The following is a 23,227-nucleotide window of genomic DNA, read 5'->3' as shown; positions in this document are numbered from 1 at the left end:
AAACACAAACAAATAAAAGCATGATCCAAATAAAGGCCAAAGCAAAGGCCGAACTCCTTTTTCCTATTAATTCACTATTTGAGGAAATGTGGTAAATCAAAGACCTGACTTGTTTTACAGTGTTCTTCAGTCAACAGACACTTTAGCCTTTTCCATTTGTAACCATATATTATAGAGGTTGAACTGAAGTGTCCTGTGTTTCAGTGGCAAGTTAAAGAATCTTGTTGGGACGTTCTCCTGCCTTGTGCTGCTCGTTGTCAGCTTCACTTCCTTGTATTTAAGGTGAGTACCAAAGAGCTTATTTGAGTTTCATTTGATGAATCACTTCAAAGATGATTTCATTCCAGTCTCATTATGATCCTTTTTAATGTTAGACATTTAATGGGCCTCGCCAACAACATCAACCTGCTGATGCCCAGTGGAGGACCGAGACAGAGCATCAATTTAGACGACACACTAGACTTTGGGTAAGAGATCTGACCCTCCGCCCAGAAATCAAGTCAGTTTGTTTTTTTTAAGTACGGAGAGGTTTCATGAAAAATATGAGATTAACTGCACTACAAACACATTTCATAGAATGTCAACAAAATATATGCCTCACTCACATCATTGCTATTATCAGAATTAAAATGTACCTATAATGATTTTAATTCATCACTCATCGCACTCACAGAAAAATAAAGACGTTATACTGTAATTATGACATTCCATATGCCTTTTCTTTTTCTTTTAATGGATGCATTTTAACATCTCATAACTTCATCACAACTAATTATAAGAAAACCTCCATATTTCATAATTAAAATATCTGCATTTGGTAATTATAAGATGCTAATCAACATTTGAGAATACGAATACTACTACTATTACTAACTATTTACTAACTAATATAAAACTAGATGATACTATAGTTTTTGCTCAGGCATCCTAAAATCATTGAGTGTGTCCAGGCACAACTTCACCACCTCCACTACATTTTTCAGACAGAACCATTAACTGTGTAAACAACTCCTGCTGGTTTGTTATCATTCTTCAAACTCCTCCCGTCTGGTAGGCGCTACAGAGCACTTTACGCCCAAACCACCCGACACAGAGACAGTTTCTTCCCCCAGGCCGTCACCCTGATGAACTCGCACTAGCCTCAGAGTCTCAGGATCCACTGTAAATAGGTCCTCCACCCCCCCCCCCCCCCCACCCCCCCCAACTTTTGCAACTTTTGCACTACTTTCTTGCACTGCAATTCAGCACTACACCTACCTCCATTGTATATACCGTTGTCAAATTTGAGTTCTATATTGTTTATTGAGTTCCATATTGTTTATATTGTCCTGTTCTTTCCTTCGCTGTACATAGAGAGTCAAGTTTCACCAAGTCAAATTCCTTGTTTGCCTGTTCAAACTTGGTCAATAAAGTTTATTTGATTTGATCACAAGCTGCCTGCAAGTAAAGTCAAACCCAAGCTACACCCAATTATACTGACAGGCAGCATTGCTCACTTGAGGCTGACGAGTGCATATGCAGTAATGTTGGGCACTGGTGAGCATGTAAAACCCTGTCTACTAGAAGGTTTGCTTGCCTGTTTTTCAAAAAAACAATGAAATATACTATTTGTTTGGTGATGAAGCAGGGCAAAGTGATAACCTTACAGCCTCACACACCCAGAAAACATAATCTCCTTCCCTGGTATAAGGCGATTGAACAAAAGAATTTTGTTAGAATGTAAAATCAGGGCTGCTGAACAGTGTAAACTAACTCAGCAACAAATGGCAACATCACGTCGCATTAAACACTTAAAAGGAGTTCTTTTTTTCAATCATGTCAAACCAAAAACATCCACAAGGAGGCGATTATGGCACATTCCTTTTAGCACATAACGCTTGTTACATACAACAACATATACCTTTGTTTTCATCTTCACTGTCAGGGCCAGACCGGAGGTTCAAACATGCACATCATGGAAAGCTCCTATCATCTGGGAGGGGATGTTTGACCCCAATCTTTACGACCAAAAGCACATCCAAGGCCAGTCATCTGTGGCCCTCACCGTGTTTGCTGTGGGCAGGTTTGTTTCTGCATAAGCACTGTGACTGTGAGAAAACCAGGACTGGTATTATGAATGCTTTTTTATTTTGTTGTTTTATCATAATGACTTGTGAGCAACGGCAATGTTTTTTTTTATTTCTCTGTCTCTACTTAAGGTACCTGGAAGCCTACCTCAAGACGTTCCTTACCTCTGCAGAACAATATTTTATGTTGGGATTGCCAGTGACATATTATGTGTTTACGGATCTGCCAGAGAAGGTACCAAAGATTGAGCTGGCTCCTCAGCGAAGCCTGAAGATTATGCAGGTGGAAAAGCACCCAAGGTGGCAAGACATCTCCATGATGCGCATGAAGGCGATATCAGACGCCATAGAATCAGAGATTCATCACCACTGCAATTATATCTTCTGCTTTGATGTGGATCAGGAGTTTAAGGGGAGATTTGGCTCAGAGGCTCTGGGGGATTCTGTGGTTTTGCTCCATGCTTACTATTATAATCTTCCAAAGGAGAACTTCACCTATGACAGAAACCCCAAATCCAAAGCCTTCATGGAAATGGGAGATTTCTACTACCATGCTGCTGTCTTTGGAGGCTTGTTGGAAAATGTAAAGAATATGGCAGATGCCTGCCATCTGAGCATCATGGAGGACAAACTAAACGGCGTGGAGGCTCTGTGGCATGATGAGAGCCATTTAAATAAGTACTTTTGGCTTCACAAACCAAGTAAGCTGCTCTCCCCTGAGTACTGCTGGGACGAAAGTATTGGTAACGACACCAACATTCACGTCACTCGCCTAGAATGGGCACCAAAACATTATGGCATACTTCGTGATCAACAGCAGCCTTTCTCAACTGAGGTGCCGTGGGATACCAGGGAGCCGCCTGGCTTCGTCAGCAGCGCCGTCAAAAAAAAAATCCTGACATTGCCCACTTACTAAAATACCCTTTCCTCCTGTCACAACTTCTGAGTGAGAATATATGGACCATGGACGTCACACTGTCAGGGTCAGAGGACATTTAGTATCGTTTTGTAAGTAACATAAGGTGTTTTTTTTTTCTCATTATTGCCCAATGCATACTACGTTCATGAGAGATTTAGTGAAAAGGATGGGTGCACACAAACTAGCATGGAACAGTAGTGAAATAGTGAAAAGAAAGGTGCACTAGCTGTAACGTTAGCCAAGCAGGGATGATATTTGTGCCCAGCAGCAAGACAAAAAAAGACAGTATGGTGATAGCTACATGCTGCCCTGTATGTGGAATGAGATTGTCATATTAAGGGATGGTTCCGAACAAACCTAAAAAGACACCTGATAGCAATTCATCTGTCACTAGTGTTTTAATCATTTCAAAGGTCAACACTAACGCCAAGAGTAAGTGATGATGAAGTGTGAATCTCAGCCATCCCTGCCAGGTTATAGGGCAGATGAGATTTTGTGTGCCATGCCTGAAAAAAGGGTTGAGACATGTTGCTCTACAAAGTGGCAAGAAGACGAACAAAATGGAATTCCTTTTTGAAAAAGCACTGTAAGATTGTTTACTGTAAGTTTTGTACTGGATTCTTACCTTAAGAACTGGGACAGTGTTTCTAACCTTTTTAAACTGAGGTAAATCTCCAACTCAAGTAAATCTGAAGATATTTTCACTAAAGGTTTTTGTGCAAAGTAATTCTACAAAGTGCAAACTTGTGAAAATATGGTATCACCACTTAAAATATTATGTTTATCTACGCTACATGTGTTTCAGGTTTAGAAGTATTTTATTGTATTGAGTTTTTCTTATTGGACGCCCATTGTCCTGCATGTTTTAGATTTCCCCTGCTCCAGCACACCTGATTCAAATGATCGGCTCGTCCTCCAGCTCTGCAGAGACGTGATCACGGCCATTTGAATCAGGTGTGTTGGAGCGAGGAAACATGTTAAAACTGCTGTGGGCCTCTAGGACCAGGAACCTAAAGGCCCTCCATGCTAATACACTTTAATTTAAATCTTTTTAGAGTTTAGTTTTTATTTTAAATGATGTGTGTTTATTACAGTGATGCATAGTAACATCTTGTCTTTTTTTATTTAGTGGTACAGAGAGAATAATTGGGCAGTGAGGACACAACCACAAACAACAAAACAGCTGCAGGGAGTGCTGAGCTCCACTGAAAATAGTTTAAAATGATCTAAAAGTACAAACAATTGGTCCTAATTAGTGAGAAACAGTATTACTGTAACTTCTTTAGTCAGGATCTGTTGCTTCCCAACAATAAACACTGCAAAACCACATTTTATTATTACATTAAAGATTGAAAACAGAGATTTCCTTCCTGACAAAGATGTGACCTATCAATGGAAGTCAAGTGTCTGCATGTGTATGTGATTACAGTTGAGGCTCTTTATGAAACGGACTGAGCTCTACCTTTATACAATACAGTATGGGCAGTTGTTTACCAGACCTTATCTGGTCTTTACTGACATTGATGCTGATATTATTCGGTACACATTATGTTTAATGATGTTCACAGGATGGTCAGATAAGCGTTCATGTTCCAACTGAGTTTGGCTTTTATCCAGCGCCACCATGAGGGTGGCATAATAATTGCTGATGATCTCTCAACAAGTAGCCCAGAAATGTTTTTTCTGCTCATTCATCCCCAGAGAATGAATCATATTGACTCTGGTGACCCCAAACACTTCCTAGAGCACCACCAGGTTGAGCAATGTGGTTCTGAGCCAAAGGTCTTGACATCCGTGTTCCTCACAGGATGAACTGTATTTTGATTTTTTTATTTTGTTTTAATATATTTTGAAACATCCACGTTTACATCAGCTAGTTTTCTTCGTCCTTGCTTTTCCTTCCATTTACCACGACTCATTGCACTGCTGATATTAACGTCAAGTAACATCGTGTAAAATCATTTGAATCTCATTCATCATCATTTGAATATGTTTGAATTTGTTTTTATGCTTTTAAACAACTTCTATAAATGTCATTTCCTTGTTAGCGTACTGATCAATAATTAATGAATCTCCTGTCTTCAGTTTTTATTGGAATTGTGTTCAGCTTGCACCACAGCTGCGGTGAGAACTGTATGTCTTCAGATGGTTTCTAAGCCTCAGACTGTGAGACTTAACATTCAGCTGTACTGTATCTGCAGTACCTAAATGAGACAGACCCTGGATGACCCACACCAACACTCAGCGTGAACCCCACAGCAGCCACCTGTGTCATTCAGCTGACCCCAGATCAGCTTGGACCTGTCTGACTGAAGGCAATGATGCATTATTCATAGACAGCCACCATCTGGCACGTCAGTGCACCCTGCCACCTTTAGCGCTCCCCCTGTCAAAGACCTACAAGCAAGGAAAGGGCAGTATACCACTACAGTAGATACACTGCGTCTTAGTGCCTATAGTTTGGAGGCCAAATGAAAAGGTAGATGAGTTCAAGGGTCTGTTAATAGATATCAAGGTTTTTTTTAGAAGAATATTTATTTTACATCTCATCATCTGTTGGGGAGTTTTTGGAGAAAATGTGAGCTTGTGAGGGGAATACATGCCAGGAACAGAATGCTAGAAGGGATTATGTTTAGATATATTTATATTTTCCTCTCATATTTTTATATTTGCATTTATTTTCTATATTTTGTGATACACCTTGTTTTTTTTTTTTGCATTAATTCTGCACATTTTCCGTCTCCTGTGTTTCTGTAATAAGTACATTTCCTCTGTGGGAGTTTGTGTGTGATAAATAAAGTCTCTCATCCAATCTTATAGAATTAAAGTGCGGTTTAGCCACCTACCACTTGAGGGTGATATTGTCAAGTCTACCTTTGATACACAGCTCTCCCCACCAGACCTTCAAACAGTTTATGTGTTGTATTGTAGTAATGTTGGTCCAACACAATGCTGCCAAATCAAATCAGATTGTTATGAATAAAGCACTTGTTCAGCTTCAGCCTGCAGCTTCACTGACTCGTCTACTCCTCCGCCTGTCGGTCTCGTTCAACCACTTCTCTGTCCAATCTCAACCTTCAGCCGTCTCTCTCTGCGCTCACCCCTCCACAGATAGTCTGGAAAGAATTTACCTCACTGGTTGAGTTTTATAACTTCTTTTGACAGCATTGCAGACAAATCTCAAGTAGAAGCACAATAGCAAGTAAAAATTGTCCATTATCTTGTTTCCTTGAAACAACTAAAAATATAAAAAGGAAAAAAAAATTATAATCGACGGTTATTTTTCTTGTGCTGTGATTTGATCTTTATTATGTTTTCTGTCAAGATTCTGACGCTAATGTCTAAAAAATATGTCTGGAACAGGCTGATTGGTATCGGACACATGTTGAAATAATTGGAGGACTTTTTTCATAGTTTAGGGAAGTTAGACTCTAATGCTATATATATATATATATATATATATATATATATATATATATATATATATATATATATATACATTACTTGATAAGATACCTTGTAGGCCTGTAGGCTAATGGATGAGTGTGACACAATCACCACACAGTGGCGCTCAAAGCACACAAAGCCCAGTTTGATGGGGGCAAGAAGCACAAGGTACTTTCCAAACAAAGGAAAACGCAATTATGCAAATACTGTAAAAACACATTTGCAAATAAAATAATAGCAATAAAACAGCATTATATTCTAGCAGACGATATCCAAACTGTTCATACTTTAATCTGACGTATTGTGTATTTGAAAAGTTTATTCTTTTGTCCTGTGACAGAACACTACTCCAACATGTTCAGCATGGTGGCTTTGACTAATTGAGCTTCTAATTATGTGATCAAGACACCAACTTAAAAAAAACCCATTATGACGGTGGAGGATCATCTGAGAGGATCATCTTTGTTCTTAACTGGATGTTCACCGACGAGCTGTAACTATACAATAGCAGCAGTGCTTTTCTACATCACAAACTCATCTCCACTGGCTTTTAATCCAACATTAGCTCTGCCTCTAGACCCCATGCAAAGTACTTAGAATAAAGCTAGAGACACGCTACACGGGTCGACACTGTTCTCACATTAAAACAGATCTTTCGTGTCCGTGGTCAGATTGTGCAAGCAAAACTGTGTGTCACAGACTCAAGAAAAAAAGAGTTTGGGTATATCTGCCGTCTCAATTACAGAAACAAACATGACTGTGCCAAAGTAGAGCTCAAGAAGGAGAAGCGGCTCACAGCACAGATTGTTTGCACCCTCATTTGTGCTGAAAATAGACACAGTGGAGGCCTGGGTGAGGGCACACAGGCAGTGTGAGTCGTCTGTTCTACAGGAATCAAAAATAAAAGCCTGATGAATAAGGCAAGTAAAAAATATCAAGCAAAGGGAATAGTGTTGTTGGATGCTTTTTGTGGGACAACTAATCAGCAGTGAAGTGTGGATGAGGTGGGTGGTGAGGAACACGAGAGCTGCACTTCAGTATCATTTTAATCAACTGGTACGTTACCATTCAAGCAGCCATTCCACTTTTTAAAAGGAAATATTGGGCTTCTTCTCCAGTTACTTTGCAGATTCAGATGTCGCTTTTACTGCGAAATGAGATCAGAAAATGTGCTTTTGTCAGCTAAGAAACTAGGCATTGTTTCAAAGTGATGACACAATGCATTTTTAGCATTATTATAAGAGTTTAAGAGGAGCTGGGTCTGATGGTTTTCTCAACGTTGGCTCTTTAGTGTAAAGTCAGTGTCAAAGATGCCCTCAAAACCCAGAATTGTGTGTTATTTTATTTCTAACTTTACTTCTAAGTGTATGAAGTGTAAGTACGCCTCTTCCACGCCTGTAAAAGTGTGCTGTGCTTCAAATGCAAAGCCGCAACATGCCAACCTCTGTTCTCCTGACTCTGGATCTGCAGGTACCAGGTCCAGTCTGAGGGGTTCAACCGCGTGTGAAGCAGGTGAAATCACCTCCCCGGCCCGGCGCTCTTCAAGTCTGCTCCATCTGTATGTCAGGTGTCTCGCATGCAGCTGCTGTGTCCATTTGAATGAGGCATCAGTCTGGTCATGCATGGTACAAACTAAACACACACGGCTGGGCACAGCTGTGTTTACACTGTGTGGCAACGCTGGTGCAATACGCAGTCACCAGCTCTCCACTGGTGCTTAATCCACATATCTATGAATGTGCCAAATTCAAACACTGAACTTTGTATTACTTCTGTCTGTATTTTCTAGAAGTATTACCAGTTAGAATATTACACACCAATTTTGATAATGGATTAATCAATCATTTATCCAGCTAAATTGCCAAACATTCTACACATGTCTATCTCAAACTTTCTGTTTTGTATCTTTGTTAATTGATTTTCTGGGGTTTTTGGACCTTTGGTTGGACAAAACAAGCAAGAAAACGTCACACTGAGCGCAGATTTCTGAGATTTTAAGACAATACAGCTAATCATAACAGTAATTGACATATTAATCAATAATGAAAATTGATATTCCGATACAGAGTCAGATCAGCAGTGAGTATAGAAAAAGACACATTCACACATTCAGAAGTCATGTTAACATTAAAATGGATCCGTGTGTGTGTCAAATACATGATTTAACGTTACATACTCCATAGTCAGATATTTTGTGATCACTTGTGGTCTGTGCAGAAGGTCTGCTAGATGTTCATGTCATTCAGCTTTGTTGCATTATTGGTAATTGGCTTTGATAAGTAAGGAGAATACTGGAGGCCTAACAGACTATTTCTGTAAAGGGAAGGGGACTCAGAGGACCTGTGATGGGAACATGCACAGCTCCTGGTGATGAAAACCTGGGTTAATAAAGAAAGTTGATAACCACTGTTTGTAAATCACATTATCACAGATTGGGGTTTTGGGGGGTTTTATGTTGAACTTGCTCCGTAGAAAAGCTTTCAGGACCTGGGCAGCCAAAATGACTCTTCCCACTTGGTTACTCTATTGGAGCGTCCTGAAGAACCTATGGATCACAGAGCAGACAGCGTTTCTAGTAAATTCTTCCAGAAGCACCAACACAATAAATCTTCAGCTTAAATCCTTTTGTGTGTGTGTGTGTGTGTGTGTGTGTGTGTGTGTGTGTGTGTGTGTGTGTGTGTGTGTGTCAGAGAGAAACCGTTCAAACAAGGAAATGGAAGAAACTGAACACAAGTGGCTTTTGAAAGCGAGCGAGCTGCTCTCTGCTGCAAAAATAATACTCATATCCAACTACTTCACGTTTACACAGTTTACATTTTATTTAGCAGGGTAGGCAGGAAACATCGAGGAAATCAATTTTCAAGTTTACGAATAAATGACACCCACAATAAAGACTGATGCTAGGAAAAAAAGATGTCAAATTTTAAAGCACTTTAACCAAACACTTAGCGATTGTGTTTATTTGGTGTTTAGACACAGACCACATTGTTCTAAAATAATTACAAAATTCACATTTTTTCCCTTTTTTCTCCATTATCAAAACGCAGAGTAGAAAAATAAACTTCCCTCTAACATAAATTGTCCTTGCACATTCGATGAAGAAGACGAAAAGTCACAAAGTCAGAAACAAATGAATGTACATTGTTACTTTTGTTTGGGGTCAGTTGGACCCCAGAGAGGTCCGACTGAAAAGTAACAGTTGTTAGAGAAAGCCTAACAGATTTGTTTGGGATTTGGGAGAGGGCGTGCAGGGAAACAAATGTACTTGTCAACACCGATCACAGACATTTGGCAGCTGACCACAAAGACCCCAAACTGAAGTAATGCATTGTTTACTGTGGCTGACTTCTGAGGCAAGTATGACGGTTGATTCATTTATTTATTAATACAGGCAAATAACACACATGACAAAGGGATGAAATGAAGAAAGCAAAAAAAAAAACAATTGAACAAAATAGAGAAAAAAGTGAAATGAAAAATAATCAATGTTTAATTGGATACCTTCAGTAATTCAAAAAGAATTTGACAGTACCAGTATATTTAGAGCATTTATTTTTGCTTTACATAGTCCCATTCTTCACTAAAGCAGTTCTTAATGTATTCTAGCCATACATCTTTCCAAAAGAAATTGGTTTTACAACATATTTCTCAGGAAAATTATATTCCGCTTCATTCTTGACTGAGATTTAAATAGAAATATTTAAGTGGAGTATTGTAGAGATGCACAACTGAAGAATAATGGCTGTAAAAAAAAAGGAGTAAATGGTTTGTTTTACACAACAAAAACACTCACCTGGCGTCACATTTCCCTTGAAATTGTAATTGGTAAATACAAAACCAAAAATATGCATATCACCAGAATTTGCAGAAGATATGGTTACATGCAAATACACCCTAAAGAACACAACACGCCACAAAAACCCCTAAACATGTCGGCTCCCAGCTTTTACCATCTGTTAGAAAGCCTAAAAAGCCTCTGTCTTTAGCAGCAGACCTGCTGGAGAGGTCGCTCAAAGGTTAAAAAAAAAAAACATGTCACCTGTTTCTCTAAGCTGTGCAGCAATCAAACTTGTGCACCGAATCAATAGTGTGAAGTGTTCTTACCCAGAAAGGCTGTTAATTTCTGCAACAGGTCGTGTTTTTGGAGGCAGCAGCTTCAGGTTGGGAGATGATGACATCATCTTGCTCTCATGTTTTATGGGAGGTGACATCTGTGTTGAAACCAGCTATGAAAATATGAAGGTGAAGTGGAACTACGCAACTCGCTGACACATAAACATCGTGGTGAACAAGTGTATGCACACCTGCATGCATCTGGTAGTTTGACAATTTCTGTTTGCAGGTCTGCCAGGCCTCCCTGTGCCCTTTTTCCCCCTGAACAAGCTCCATTTGTAAAAGTCCTTCTGAGCAGCCCGCTCAAACAAAGAAGCAAACATGAATAAAGGTGTGAATCAAACCCTCTAAACGTACTGCAGACTGTGCCCCTTGGCTCTCTCTCTCTCTCTCTCTCTCGGTTCCATTTCGGGTGCATGTCCAACATGGTATAATACAGTAATTCATTAAGGAATTGCAGATCTCAAACAGAATCTTATCATGTACTTTTTGCTTCTAATCAACGTAATTCTTTTAGACTGGAGCCATAGATGCATAAAGATGAATTTAGATGGGGTTAATTGTTTGTGGATCTGTTGCCTCGGGGATCTTGCTCATTTCCCTCACTTGGTTTTGACTCGTTGTCCTTCTATCGTTTCCATTCCCCTATCGGGAGGTAATTATCGTACACAAAGAACTACACGTTTATGAACACTACTAATAGTTTTCTCAAGTTACTGCCATTTTTTTACAAAAGTAAGATACATTGTTTATTGATTTATCGTTTAACGTTTCGGGGTGGATGAGCCAGCTGCTGTAGAGTTGAGCTGTTTACCTTGTTGTTAAGGAAGCCTGTGTTACAATCATATTTGTTCTGGTAAGGTTTGAGAGCTTGTGAAAACAGAGCTTAAAGACTAAAAATATATTGTATAATTCAGATTTCACGTAGTAACTCAGTTAAAATGATAAAAGTGAGACTAGGCACGGTAACTGTGGTCCTGAGACTGAGTGTGTTCATGCTTAAAAAATGTGTAGTGTTTGTGTTTGCATCGTTTTAAGATATAACTCAAGTGAAGAGGAGAGCTGCGTGTTCACTCTCCTTCTCGTGTTACTATTGGCAGTGATGGCAGTGCCGGTCGGTTGGTCCACCACTTTGGTCATGAGTGAAATAACCCAACAATAATTGGATGGATTGCCATTGATTTTATGTTCATGGTCCCCAGAGGATCAAGCTGACTGACGTTATTGATCCCCTGACAGAATTTAATTAGTCCGTGGCTTTATTTACCGTTTTGATGACTAAATACTTATAAAACCGAAAATAACCGTCCAACAAATCCTCATAATGTAATGACAAATATCCACTTTGTCCTGTTTTCAGCGCTGACTGCTGCTTTTTTGAATCACTCCTTCAATACATCTGCATATCCCAGGCACCGTGCTCCTGGCAGGTGATAGCATGTCTTTTTTTATGTGGTCAAACAACATATTGTCAGAGAAAGAGAAAGTTCAGGCAAACCTCTCTGCAAAGAAAGCACCGAGACAATAGCTGTTGAATTCCTTCAGTGATTTAGCTCTCATTAAAGTCTGTTTATACACAAAAATAATCACGTCTGAGGCTTCTCGGAGGCCTTACAGAAACATGATCTAAAAAGAAATTCCTGTGGATTATCTTCCTCGTTTATTCTCTTTTAAACTCTAATAAGACACAATGATAAGAGAGTAGGGCTTTGTTTGGTGAAATGAAGGGCAGATTTTAGAGGTTTAGAGGTTTTACCCCCCCCCCCTCCCCTCTTGACTCTCACACCGATCTCTGACTTTGATGAAAGTTGTTTTCACAGAGCCCTAAACACAATAGCCCCCCCCTCCCTCCCCTTGCATGCCCTTGTGAGGGGATATATGTCAAAGCTGTAACATCATACTCCAAAGTAATACTTCTCTCCGTGGGTCACATTCCTCCGTGATGGTGGAGGACGTGCGAACGGATTCACTCGCATGAGGGAGAGGAGCAAAAGGACCCGAGTTAAACAAAAGGGACGAAGAGGAGTAAAATTGGAGAAAATTGCGAGAAAAGAAAACAAGAAGGTGGAAAAACAGAGTTATGAGAGCAAAGTCCACCGACATGGATCAGCATCTGGCACAGCTCATCCTTCCCATCATACACATTCCTGTCTGACACGCTCACAAAGCACCATTGTAATGAACTGGATCTGACTCATATCCTCACTGCTACCTACCCTATAAGCTACAACCTCTAACACACACACACACACACACACACACACATTTGGCCTTGAGCCATCTCCTTTGTGCAGAGTTATGAGCCGACAGTTTTAATACCACCTGTAAATGATTCTCTACTGTACATAGTGGAGGTGTGAACTTCAAAAGATAAGGAGAGAAGAGAGGAGGATGGATGGATGAGCCATGATATAGTGTTGCTCTAGAGTCCCCTGACCTGTGGACCAAGGGGACACAGTGTGTGTGTGTGTGTGTGTGTGTGTGTGTGTGTGTGTGTGTGTGTGTGTGCGTGTGTGTGTGTGTGTGTGCAGTCTTTATCCCTGTCAGTCCTTTTGTACATCATCCACTGCAGTCAAAAGCATCTAGAAGATCAGAGACTCGGTGTCAGTGGTGAAAGATCTACTTTTATTACCCTTACATAAATCCAAGTAAGTGGATTCAAATTTAGAAATGTACTGTTGGGTACAGGAGAATGAGTAAAAAAGAAGGAGAACATCACCAAGGTCATTTTTAATAATCACTGTCTAAGGAAATGTGTCGATTGTGGTGTGTGTATAAAATAACATTGTCAAATCCACAGTGTGGTCAGTCATAGCTCATAGAGCCAGCAGTCAACATGCACGCAGAACTGAAGCGCGACAGTGACCCTTGCTTTGCAGGTTGTAGTGGTTGTAGTCTGTCGAGAGTCTTCATAATAAATTCATTTTAAATGATAAATAATCTAACATATATAGAGTCCACAAGGTTAAACCCTGTGCAACCCTGCGCTGTGAAATGACAAATGATCTTGATATTTTGAGCAGATGTTGAATGTGAGCTCCTGCAAGCGTAACTCCAGCTGTCGGATAGTTTAAGAATTACAATATTGGAGGCAAAAATGATACGTATCCTAAATATGAAATACACAAGTAAGGTAACGACCCTAAAAACTGCATTCAAGCACGGCAGTGGAGCAAAAGTTACTTTCTCCCTCTGGATGCTGTGTGTTTCTCTGATTCTGCAGCTGTGGTGATGAAGGTGCACCGATTCTGCTGCTGCTACACTTTCTTTCATACATTCACATGCAGTGTGTATATACATATATATATATATACATGCTCCCTTTTAGTAGGATTTTCACCTCTAACAGGTATAGCACACTCATTGTTCTTCCTGTGGATTTTCATCTGCGTTAGACATTTTTAGGTTACCATGGAGCCACACGGGGAGGGCAACATCTACTTTGTGTTTTTGCTCGGCTGAAACTGTGTTGCTGCTGTGAATAGACAGTATCTGCAAATGCAGCAGACTTAATGAGGCTGGTTGGTTGTATTGTTTATACAGTGCAGTCAGAAACCATCAGCACGGTGATGTGTCTTCCACGGCTCTGTGCTGTCTGTGCGTTTTTGTCATTGAGGAGTATGTATTTTCAGATCCGGGTGTGTGTGTGTGTGTACGTGTGTGTGTGTTTTATTGTTTTATCAAAAATCAAAGAACTAAACTGGGATGACAATCAGGTCATCCACCCGTAAATGGAGTGGCGTTTCTTAAAAATGCATTAAAACAAAACATTAATTTTGTTTCACATTTGGGATCATTAACCGGCGTCACTGAATAAGTGAATGCAAATGTGACAGTGCTTGGAGTGATTACAAATACAGACCAAAAAATAAAAGGAATAGCTGTTCACTGGCTTTTTTTTTTCTTTTTACTAGATTTTATTCAAATATGACTGCATAAAGTTTTTGAGATATTCTGTGAACTAAACACTCAGACGAATGAGATCATTCCTCCTTGGTATTTCTGTATTGCTACATAAAATAGAAATAGAAATGTCTTCAGCATAACTTTATATGGATTTCATCATACAGCCACTATATTTTGATATCTTTGCAATCTCAGTGTTGTTCTCTGCATGAAGTTCCCCGACCCACCAGTCGGTCAGCGCGATTATCTCAAAAAAATCATCACAACAATAGTGAAACGTATATGGAGCCAAAAAAACGTTTCCTTTATGGACATCACGTTCAAAGTGAGTGAGGGAGAGCGAAGAGTTCAGCCTGTTATTTTCTCCTTATCACATTAACGCTCAGATGGGTGCAGTGAGCGTTTGCCCCACAGTCATGGTGAAAAGAGCGGGCAGGTTTTTTGGGAGTGCTGCACTCGCAGAGTTTAACATCCCCAGGGCAGAGGTGTGTGTCCGCAAAATGGGACAAGAGAGAAAAATCCCCAAATTCCCTCTGTGAATGGCACTGAGTAATTAATCTCCAGTAGGGGTTTGCCCTCCTCTCTGACATATGAGTGACATGCAGACTGTGTGTGTGTGTGTGTGTGTGTGTGTGTGTGAGGTGTTTGATTGCCTCTCCCCCAGGCCTGCTCCATCATGTCCTCTTCTTCTTTTGATGTTTCACTTTTCTTTTTCTTTCCTGCTTTCTTCCTCTTTTCTCTGTGCTGCCCGCTGCGCTCAGTGTCCTTTTATTCTTCTTTGCTTTTTTGTCTTTCTCCACTGTAAAATAGATCATGCAGTGAATGTGTGCATGTCCCGTCTAGAGCTGACAGTCGTGTGTGGGAGCTACAGTACACACAATCCTCAGGTGCCTCCAGGATTTAGCTTTTAACCTCTAAAGACCTGGCGTACACATGCGTGGACATCACATTTTGGGTTATATTACCATAGTAGTCAATTCTGCGTAGCTGGGGCCGTATGGACATGTATGTGGGCAAAATTGTTGATATTTCCTATTGTTTTTTGCACCGTGATTTTCAAAACATGTTCAAAATATGTTTTGTATGTGTTATAAATACATGCAAAAGCAGTCAGGAAAAAAAAACTGCCATGTTCAGGGTGGAAATAAAGAGTTTTGCACAAAGGTGACTTTATTGTGTTTTCTGGAAATTAAGACCGATTGTCCACATATGTGGACATAATGTTTCTCTAAAACTACACCATGTAAAAAGATGATGCTTAGGTTTTATACTTATCAGGGTCCAATAAGCCCAAATAGCAAGGAGAAATAAAAAATGCATATCAAACAAGAGCTCGGGTCTTAAGAGGTTAAGTGAACTATTCCTTTAGTAGTAAACATGTCACTGACTTTAAAGCTGCTCTCATCAATATTTTCATATCAATAGTGTATTATTTGAAGGAGGTCGCTCATAGTGACAAACCACATATTTCACCCAACAAACTTTCTAGCGTCTTTCAGCTCTTTATTTTGGTTGTACGATCAACAGTGTCACAGTTTTTGCTTCAGTTTTAAAGCTCTAAACTGTGCGACTAACACGCTCTAATAAACCAGCTGCATTTTACTTGTCCAGCAGCAAATGGAGCACAGACACAGTTAAGTGACTAGCTGGTGAACATGTTGCTGCTAAAAGCCAGATGTTGTTTTCCTCAGGAGTCTGTAGAGACCAAACCAGAGCTAAAAGGAGCGTGAGCGTTGGACTTACATTCACCAGGAAGCTGGAAACAAATGAACTCTGTTTGAATTAATTTTTCAAATAAATGATACTGTTGCTCCATGTCTGTTGGAAGTGTAAATGCATTTGCTATATATGTACACTTTATATGTTGTGCCATACATAAGTATTGTGTTCACAGCCTACAAGCCGCCACAAAACTCAACTCATGCAGTTTTGATAAGTTTACAGTAATGCATTATTCAGTTTATGGACGTAAATACAGTATTGATGGCTGAGGTTTTGCATCATTTACGTGAATTTCAATTCAGCTGTCAGCCGTTCTTTTCCAGCGCTAAAAATGCAGTGCAGACCTCATACACCATCATTACTGACAGCACTTAATTCTGGTTGGTTGGAGGCTTTAGTGACCGTACACCAGAAGTCACTACGCCAGATACACCAGACTTCCTTTGCACATGTGCAAATACAAACTCCAAGGCAACCGAGTCACTACAGAGCACTTAAACAAACTGATCTAGCTGTGCTGCCCAGGGACCGACTGGGCTGATTGTTCAGGCCGGCGATTACCTGAATGTGATGACAGGCAGGGATCATACCATCAGGTTAAAAGCAGGCAGGAGGGCTGACAGTCCACAGTTCTGAGTGACACTTCTGGCATAGTGCTGCAGTTATCACAAACCGAGAAAGGTTGAGAAAGGGCGACTGCTCCTTTCACCACGTACACATTTCCTCAATTCTCTCTTTCCTTGCCTGTTTTCCTTCCATCTGTCCGTCTGAGATATAAGTCAAATACCCCAGTGAGTTAAATGTGAATGTAATTAGGGAACCCCGCCCCTGTTGAACTGAAGTTCTTTCTGTTAAAATGCCACAAACTGGCCTTATTGGACAGAGTACAGCAACTTTTTCTTCAGAGATTAAATCAAGACCACTCCAGCGCTGGTGCATTACCTGAAGTTGGACTGAATGTGTCTGGAAAACCACTGGACTTTTAAAAATGTTGTACTTTAAATGTTACCACTCAAACACTGTCGTACGTTTGCATTTATCATCTGTGAATACTGGAACAATTTATCTCCCATAATTGCGCTTCTTTAAATAAAATCTTAATGGTGAGCAGCAGCGACGGTCTATGGGTCGTAACTTGAGAAGCAGTTATTTGTGAGCAACACTGAGTGTGTGTTAGTGCTGCAGAGGAGGAAGGAAAGAAAGCTCGCCACATTAATGACAACCACACTTATGTAAAGCTCCACACAGTATTTATAGAGTCAGCTGGGCTTCAGAGGGCTGCTGTCGGAAAGTCCACAAACCACAAGCTGGGGCACACGAGCACACACGTCCACTCACTCGCTGCATGATTTAATTCATTATGTGCAGAGCACTAAAACAGATTATTCTCTCAGTTGCATCTACTATATTGAAATTCATCAAAATACGCGTGATGTAGCTAAATGAGAGATCTGCGCATGATCTGTGCTCAGTAAAGAGATGAATCTGTGTCTCCGCCAAGACAGGACCATTAGGTGGAGGAGTGTAGAGGTCGAGGGAGGTGAACAGGTAAAGATGTGTCTAAGCGCAAGTAAAGTTAGACTTGATGTCTAATTTGACCATTTCTACCCACATTACATAGTCTGAACTACAGTTTGGATAAATACTGATACTTGTACATTTCCCCGTTGTGGGACTAATAAAGGAATATCTTACTAACTGTATGATATGTCCAACATATAACAGTTAGTGTGATGACATGGAGGCTAAAATCACACAATCACACACATGGTGTTGAATTGGATTTTTTTTTTTTGTGCTGCGATATCACTGAATTTAGGTCTTCAAGATATTGACGCTAAAATATTAAAGAGATATTTCAGAAAAGAGAGAAAAGAGTTTTCCTAAAATGACTATTTACTCAGATATCTGTAAATGTGTTCCTAACTGTGGCCCTGATGTTCTACTGAACTCTAGTGACAGTTTGGAAAATAGTGTGATTATAAATCTTAAAATGTTTTAGCTAACTGTTCCTGGAGAGCAGCTCTCCAGAGTCGTAGTTTCTCATCCTTTTTCGTTAGTTTACTAACTGCCAAACGTGTTCACATTGCATCAGTGCACTTTAGCGTTACAGACAGACACACTGTGTCACTATGAATCAGAATGGATCACTCCTGGACAACTTTCACCCCCGATTGGGTGTCTTTGACCTGCCGGTGAGCTTTCTGAGTTCAGGGTTTCTCTGCCATATTTACCAGAGCTACATCTGTGTTTGCAAAGCTGCCAGGGCAACTATACACACAAATATACACAACATCAGTGCTGCTACATCTGTATCTGTGTAAACCACAAAGACTGTGGAAGGAAGTGTGTACGACTCTTCTAAAAAGATGGAAGGCCTTCATCCCCTCGCTGTACCTCCATCATGCATTCTGCAGTTTTTCTTGTGCTATTCTTTCTTCCTCTGGAATACCAGCGCATTTCTGATCCCTCATTGACACCTGTGTCAAATGATTACAGACAATCCTAAATTAACAGAACTACACTTTTACTTTCTTGCATGCTCTGTACCACACAAAGATATGTCGAGGAAGGCAGGAAGCAGCACTGGAAGGTGTAGCGGTTATGACCTCAGTGCCAAAATGTGCCATCAGCGATGCACCGCAGGTGTTTGACAGCTGACATTTGGGTTTAAAATTTTGACCTTTCATCAGCGCGTCCTCATATGGCCAATTATTGTTAAAAGGCTTCCTGGATGTGTGTTGCAAGATTAATGTCAATACACTGTCGGCTTTTCCAAGGTGAGCAACGGATCAATGCACTTAGAGGTTTCTTAACTTAAGCCACTTACTGAAAAAATAGCTCCCCAATTAGGGTGTGTCTATCTTTTGTAGAACATTTTGACAGTTAAAGAAATTGTTTGAATTAAAATTCTAAAACTGTTCAAGTCATAATCCTACATTTACTGGCAGAAGTCTTCACTGTGCACAACTAAATGCATTTACAGGCACCAAGTGAACATTTAAAACTGTTCAAGCTGTTATTGATGACAGAACATGTACCAATAATGGGACATTCAAGGCCATCTTGTTAGAAACACTTCCAAAGTCACTAACTCCTTCTGTTTCTCCTCTCCAGCCACATTTTCACTACTCCCATCTCCTCTTCTCCATGGACCTGCCATTATCCACCTGTCCACCAAATCCCCTCAGACTGTCCCTCCTTTCCCCGATTGCACCACCCAGCTACACCCCTGCTCCTTCTTCACTCATCTGCTCTGCAGTTACCTGACACTCCCTGCATCTCATTCCCACATCAGCCACTCACTTACACCAGCTCCTTCCTTTGTTCCTCAACACATTGTTATGTTGCTGTGTGCTTCATGTCTTTACCTTCTAGCCTCTGTACGCTGTTATCCACATGATGTCTGGAACCTCACTTTTGTCAGCCTCCTGGTTTTGACCTTTTGCTTAATTGTTTGACTTTGGATGTCTGCCTGCTTTTGCTGACTGCTTTCTTTCGTTTTGGCCCTTGCCCATCTCACAATCCCAGGAAACTTTTTTTTACTTTTAGTATTGCAAATAAATCTATTGAACTACAGCTGCTCCGCCTCCTCATCCGCATCTGGGTTCTATTCCCTGTATTCCCGCTACCTGCTATGCTGGCCATGACCTATAGTGAAACTAAGTAGATCTGGCACTGGGAAACTTCAATGCCATTTTTGTGGTCCTTGCTTACTGTGAAAAGCTGTACACGATGTACTTTGAAAAACAAATTGAAAAATCCAAGTTAGAACCACATAAGGCTGCAGATGCAAAACATAAAAATAGACATAAAAGTGCTGGAACATCAGTTAAAGGTGGGTGAGGTGCCCCCAGGTGCATGATTTTACTGGTTTGAACAACATGAAACATATTAACTACAGTAGTGCGTTTGCACTTGCAGGAAATAAAGAAGACTTTATAAACAGAGAGGCATATTGTCTTTATTTGACACTTGGGAAGTAACGGGTCACTTAGAATTGGCTCTCTCTCATTTTGTGCATTAGTGAAGGTGGTCAGGATCATCATCAGGATTGTTCACCGGCTGAGGAAGATGCTGCTCTCTTATTGTGTTGAATTCTCCTTAAATGTTATGGAGAATCACACATGCCACAATAAAGCCACATGCCCTCTCTGGGGTGACCCTGAGCCAACAATTGCACTGGAAGTGGGCCTTGAGAATCCCAGTGGTCCATCCCTCCCCTGGCTCATGTCCTGCAGTGGGCCAAGATGTTACATTTCTGCGGGCTGGGCTCAGGACCAGGGTAGAGGATCAACAAACAGGGCCGGCAGGGGTTCCCTCTGTCACCCAGCAGGTGAACTCTCCTAATGATAATACGAGTGTCACGGTCTGCGTCTGTTTCCCCCTCCTAGCTACAGTTCAGTAAACAACTCTGAAGACTTTGTAAGAACTCTCAAGACTAAGTTGGCAGTTTGCTTCTCTCTTCCATAGTTATGTTTTATTGTGGAGTTGTCTCATCTCATCTCCCCTTGTTTCTGTTGCGTGACATCCTGCCTGTTCATGCTTTCCCGCCTTTGTAATTGTCTTCACCTCTTCCTGTTTCATCTCACCTGCCTTCACTTCCCTCGTTAATCAGTCACTACTTATACTGGCCCTGACCCTGCGTTCCTGCTCAGTTGAATTTTGTTGGTTGCTATTCCTAAATCTTCATTCATGCCTGCCTATTTTTGCATTGTTAAGAACTTGTTAAAACTCTCTTGTTGCTGTCAACCAACCCTGACACTGAGATACAGTTTAAATTTTCAGTTGTGATAGGAAGAAACAGGATATATATATATATATATATATAGTGCTCACAGTAAACTCACAGACCCATGCTCCTTTGCCTCGCTTCCGATCTTCTCAGTGCTGAACAGCAATTAGCTGCTGTAGCTTTATTGTGAGGTATCTTTGATTTGGAAAGCTGGAGGCTACTATTTAGGCGTAAAATATTCTATATTTTTGCTTTTAAAGTTGGTGCTCTAGTTTTGGTGGAGGTTACGACAGACTCAGAAATTTGGAAAGTGGAAAGTTAAGGAATCATACCACTGCCACATCTCCATACGAGGGTGATTAAATTTTTGTCAGTCCTGACACCTCCTCAGAGGGATAAAAGATGCTGCCACAGTGGGGGGTCTCCGTAATTGGCCCGACCTGACGGATGGCGGGATGGAAGAGGATTATGGGGAGGGTTGGTGTGTGTGTGTGTGTGTGTGTGTGAGATAGAGTGAGTGTCAGAGGGTCCTTGCTGGCCCTCTTGGTGAAACAGAATTTACCAGAAAAACAGAAAAATGTTAAACTGCACACAATGCTGCTCACACAAACCAGTGAGGCACTGCTTTAAATCACAGTCAGTGACAAGCCTCTCATTTGTCTTATCCAATGTGTATGCCTGCATTACACCGAGCGCATGTGTGTTTGTGAGTGAGTGTGTTCGTGCCTCATTGCGTGCTCTAGCGCTATAAATTCACAAAGAAGTGCGATGATGAAATGTGCGCTCTCTTAAACAGATTGCTTCAGAGGATCTCTGAAAAGTGTTTCACAACCCACAAGCTGTTGTTTAGAAGAAGCTGTTTCTGTGTCTCTGCTCTCGTCTCAAAGTTTTTCACGTGTTTGGGGCTCACTCACAGCTCGCACACTTTGCATCAGTGAAAATGCCAGTTTCTCTTCGTCTGTAGCAAAATGAATCCAGTCAAACTCAGCCGTGATAAACTGTCATACAAGGTCACGGTGTCAGCTGACACATTTTTAAAGTTTAAAAACTCAAGGAAATGATCATATCTAGTCACGTTCTACCATTCAACTCTGAACTCTGGGATTTACAGTCAATAAATGAGCTGTTAAGATTTACAAATGCCTCCCAGAGATGGCGGGAACTGCACAGTCGAAATGATAATCCTCTGCAATGTTCTGGCCGCATTGCATTGTGGTATTTTAAGGTGCTGTTAGTGTGAAAAATCATCTCCCTGCCTTCTCAGAGGGATTGAGAACATGGTGGTTGTTAAGATGAATAAATACAAAAACAGATACACCAACACTAAACCCAGGCAACCGTGACAATATAAACACCGAGTAGCCATTTTAACACGAACACGCGCTTACACACACTTGATGTAGCGCTGCAGAAGTTGTAACGCTACACCGAGGTAAATGGGTTTCACAGTTCACTGCTGACAACTTGGACTCCACCAGAATCCATAACAACATATTTCTTGGCTGTTTTTTAAGGTTCTCGGGCGACCAGCAGCAGGATGTGCACACAGTAGAATGACTGGGAAAGCTGTCCGCTCCAGCCTCATTTTTGTCCCCCAGAGAATGAATAACCCTCGCTTCAGCCATCCATCCATCCATAATCGTGTTTAGTATAGTCCGAGACGTGTCCGCAAGCCTTTTCCACACCATAAATCTGCTTTTACAGCTGGGATATCCATCACACCTCTGCATGGTTGCAGCAATTTCCGGTTTGTTGCTTAAGCGAAGTGAATCGATCAGCAGTGTTTAGGTGTGTGTGTGTGTGTGTGTGTGTGTATGTCTACACACAAAACTCAAGGGTTTATGGTATAGTTCAAGATCTTTTGAAGTTTTTCCGCTCGCTGTGTTGATACGGTTTCACAGTGAAAACCGATCAGGAATGTATGTAAGCGATGAGTGACATCAGAAATCAGTGGAACCACTGCATGATGCTCAACACCTAGAAGAGAAGAAGAAAGAAGAGGAAATAAAGCTACAGTGTTGGACACTGAAAGGTTTACTCACAAGGACACTCTGAGGCAAAGCAGAGGCTGTTTTCTTTAAAACAAGCACACACACATTCACACACAGGCACAATGGCGACATGAAATGAAAGGAGCTGCCCCATGTGAACCACAAGGATAAACCAACAAAGACACGAAAAATCATCACGTAAACTGTTTGGCAGTCTCTTTCCCTCCTCACTCCTCTCTTTTTGGGGCTTGCTTTTCTTCTCTGTTTTGTGACTGTTTTCTCTTTCTCCTGTAAACTCTGTGTCTCAGCTCAGCAGGTGCTGTGCTGT

General features: G+C 40.9%; 1 protein-coding gene across 1 annotated transcript; it reads left to right on the top strand.

Moving 5' to 3' along the window:
* Positions 1-381: 381 nt before the first annotated feature.
* LOC139202231 (alpha-1,3-galactosyltransferase 2-like) lies at positions 382-2,982 on the top strand. Its single transcript, XM_070831615.1, has 3 exons — positions 382-467; positions 1,925-2,062; positions 2,199-2,982. The coding sequence occupies exons 1-3, from the start codon at positions 382-384 to the stop codon at positions 2,980-2,982; spliced, it is 1,008 nt and encodes a 335-aa protein (XP_070687716.1).
* The last annotated feature ends 20,245 nt before the right edge of the window (positions 2,983-23,227 follow it).

The sequence above is a fragment of the Pempheris klunzingeri genome, chromosome 1, assembly GCF_042242105.1.
Source record: "Pempheris klunzingeri isolate RE-2024b chromosome 1, fPemKlu1.hap1, whole genome shotgun sequence".
In the NCBI taxonomy this organism is placed as follows: domain Eukaryota; kingdom Metazoa; phylum Chordata; class Actinopteri; order Acropomatiformes; family Pempheridae; genus Pempheris; species Pempheris klunzingeri.
Note: the sequence above shows the minus strand (reverse complement) of the source record. Positions and strands in the feature narration are given on the sequence as shown.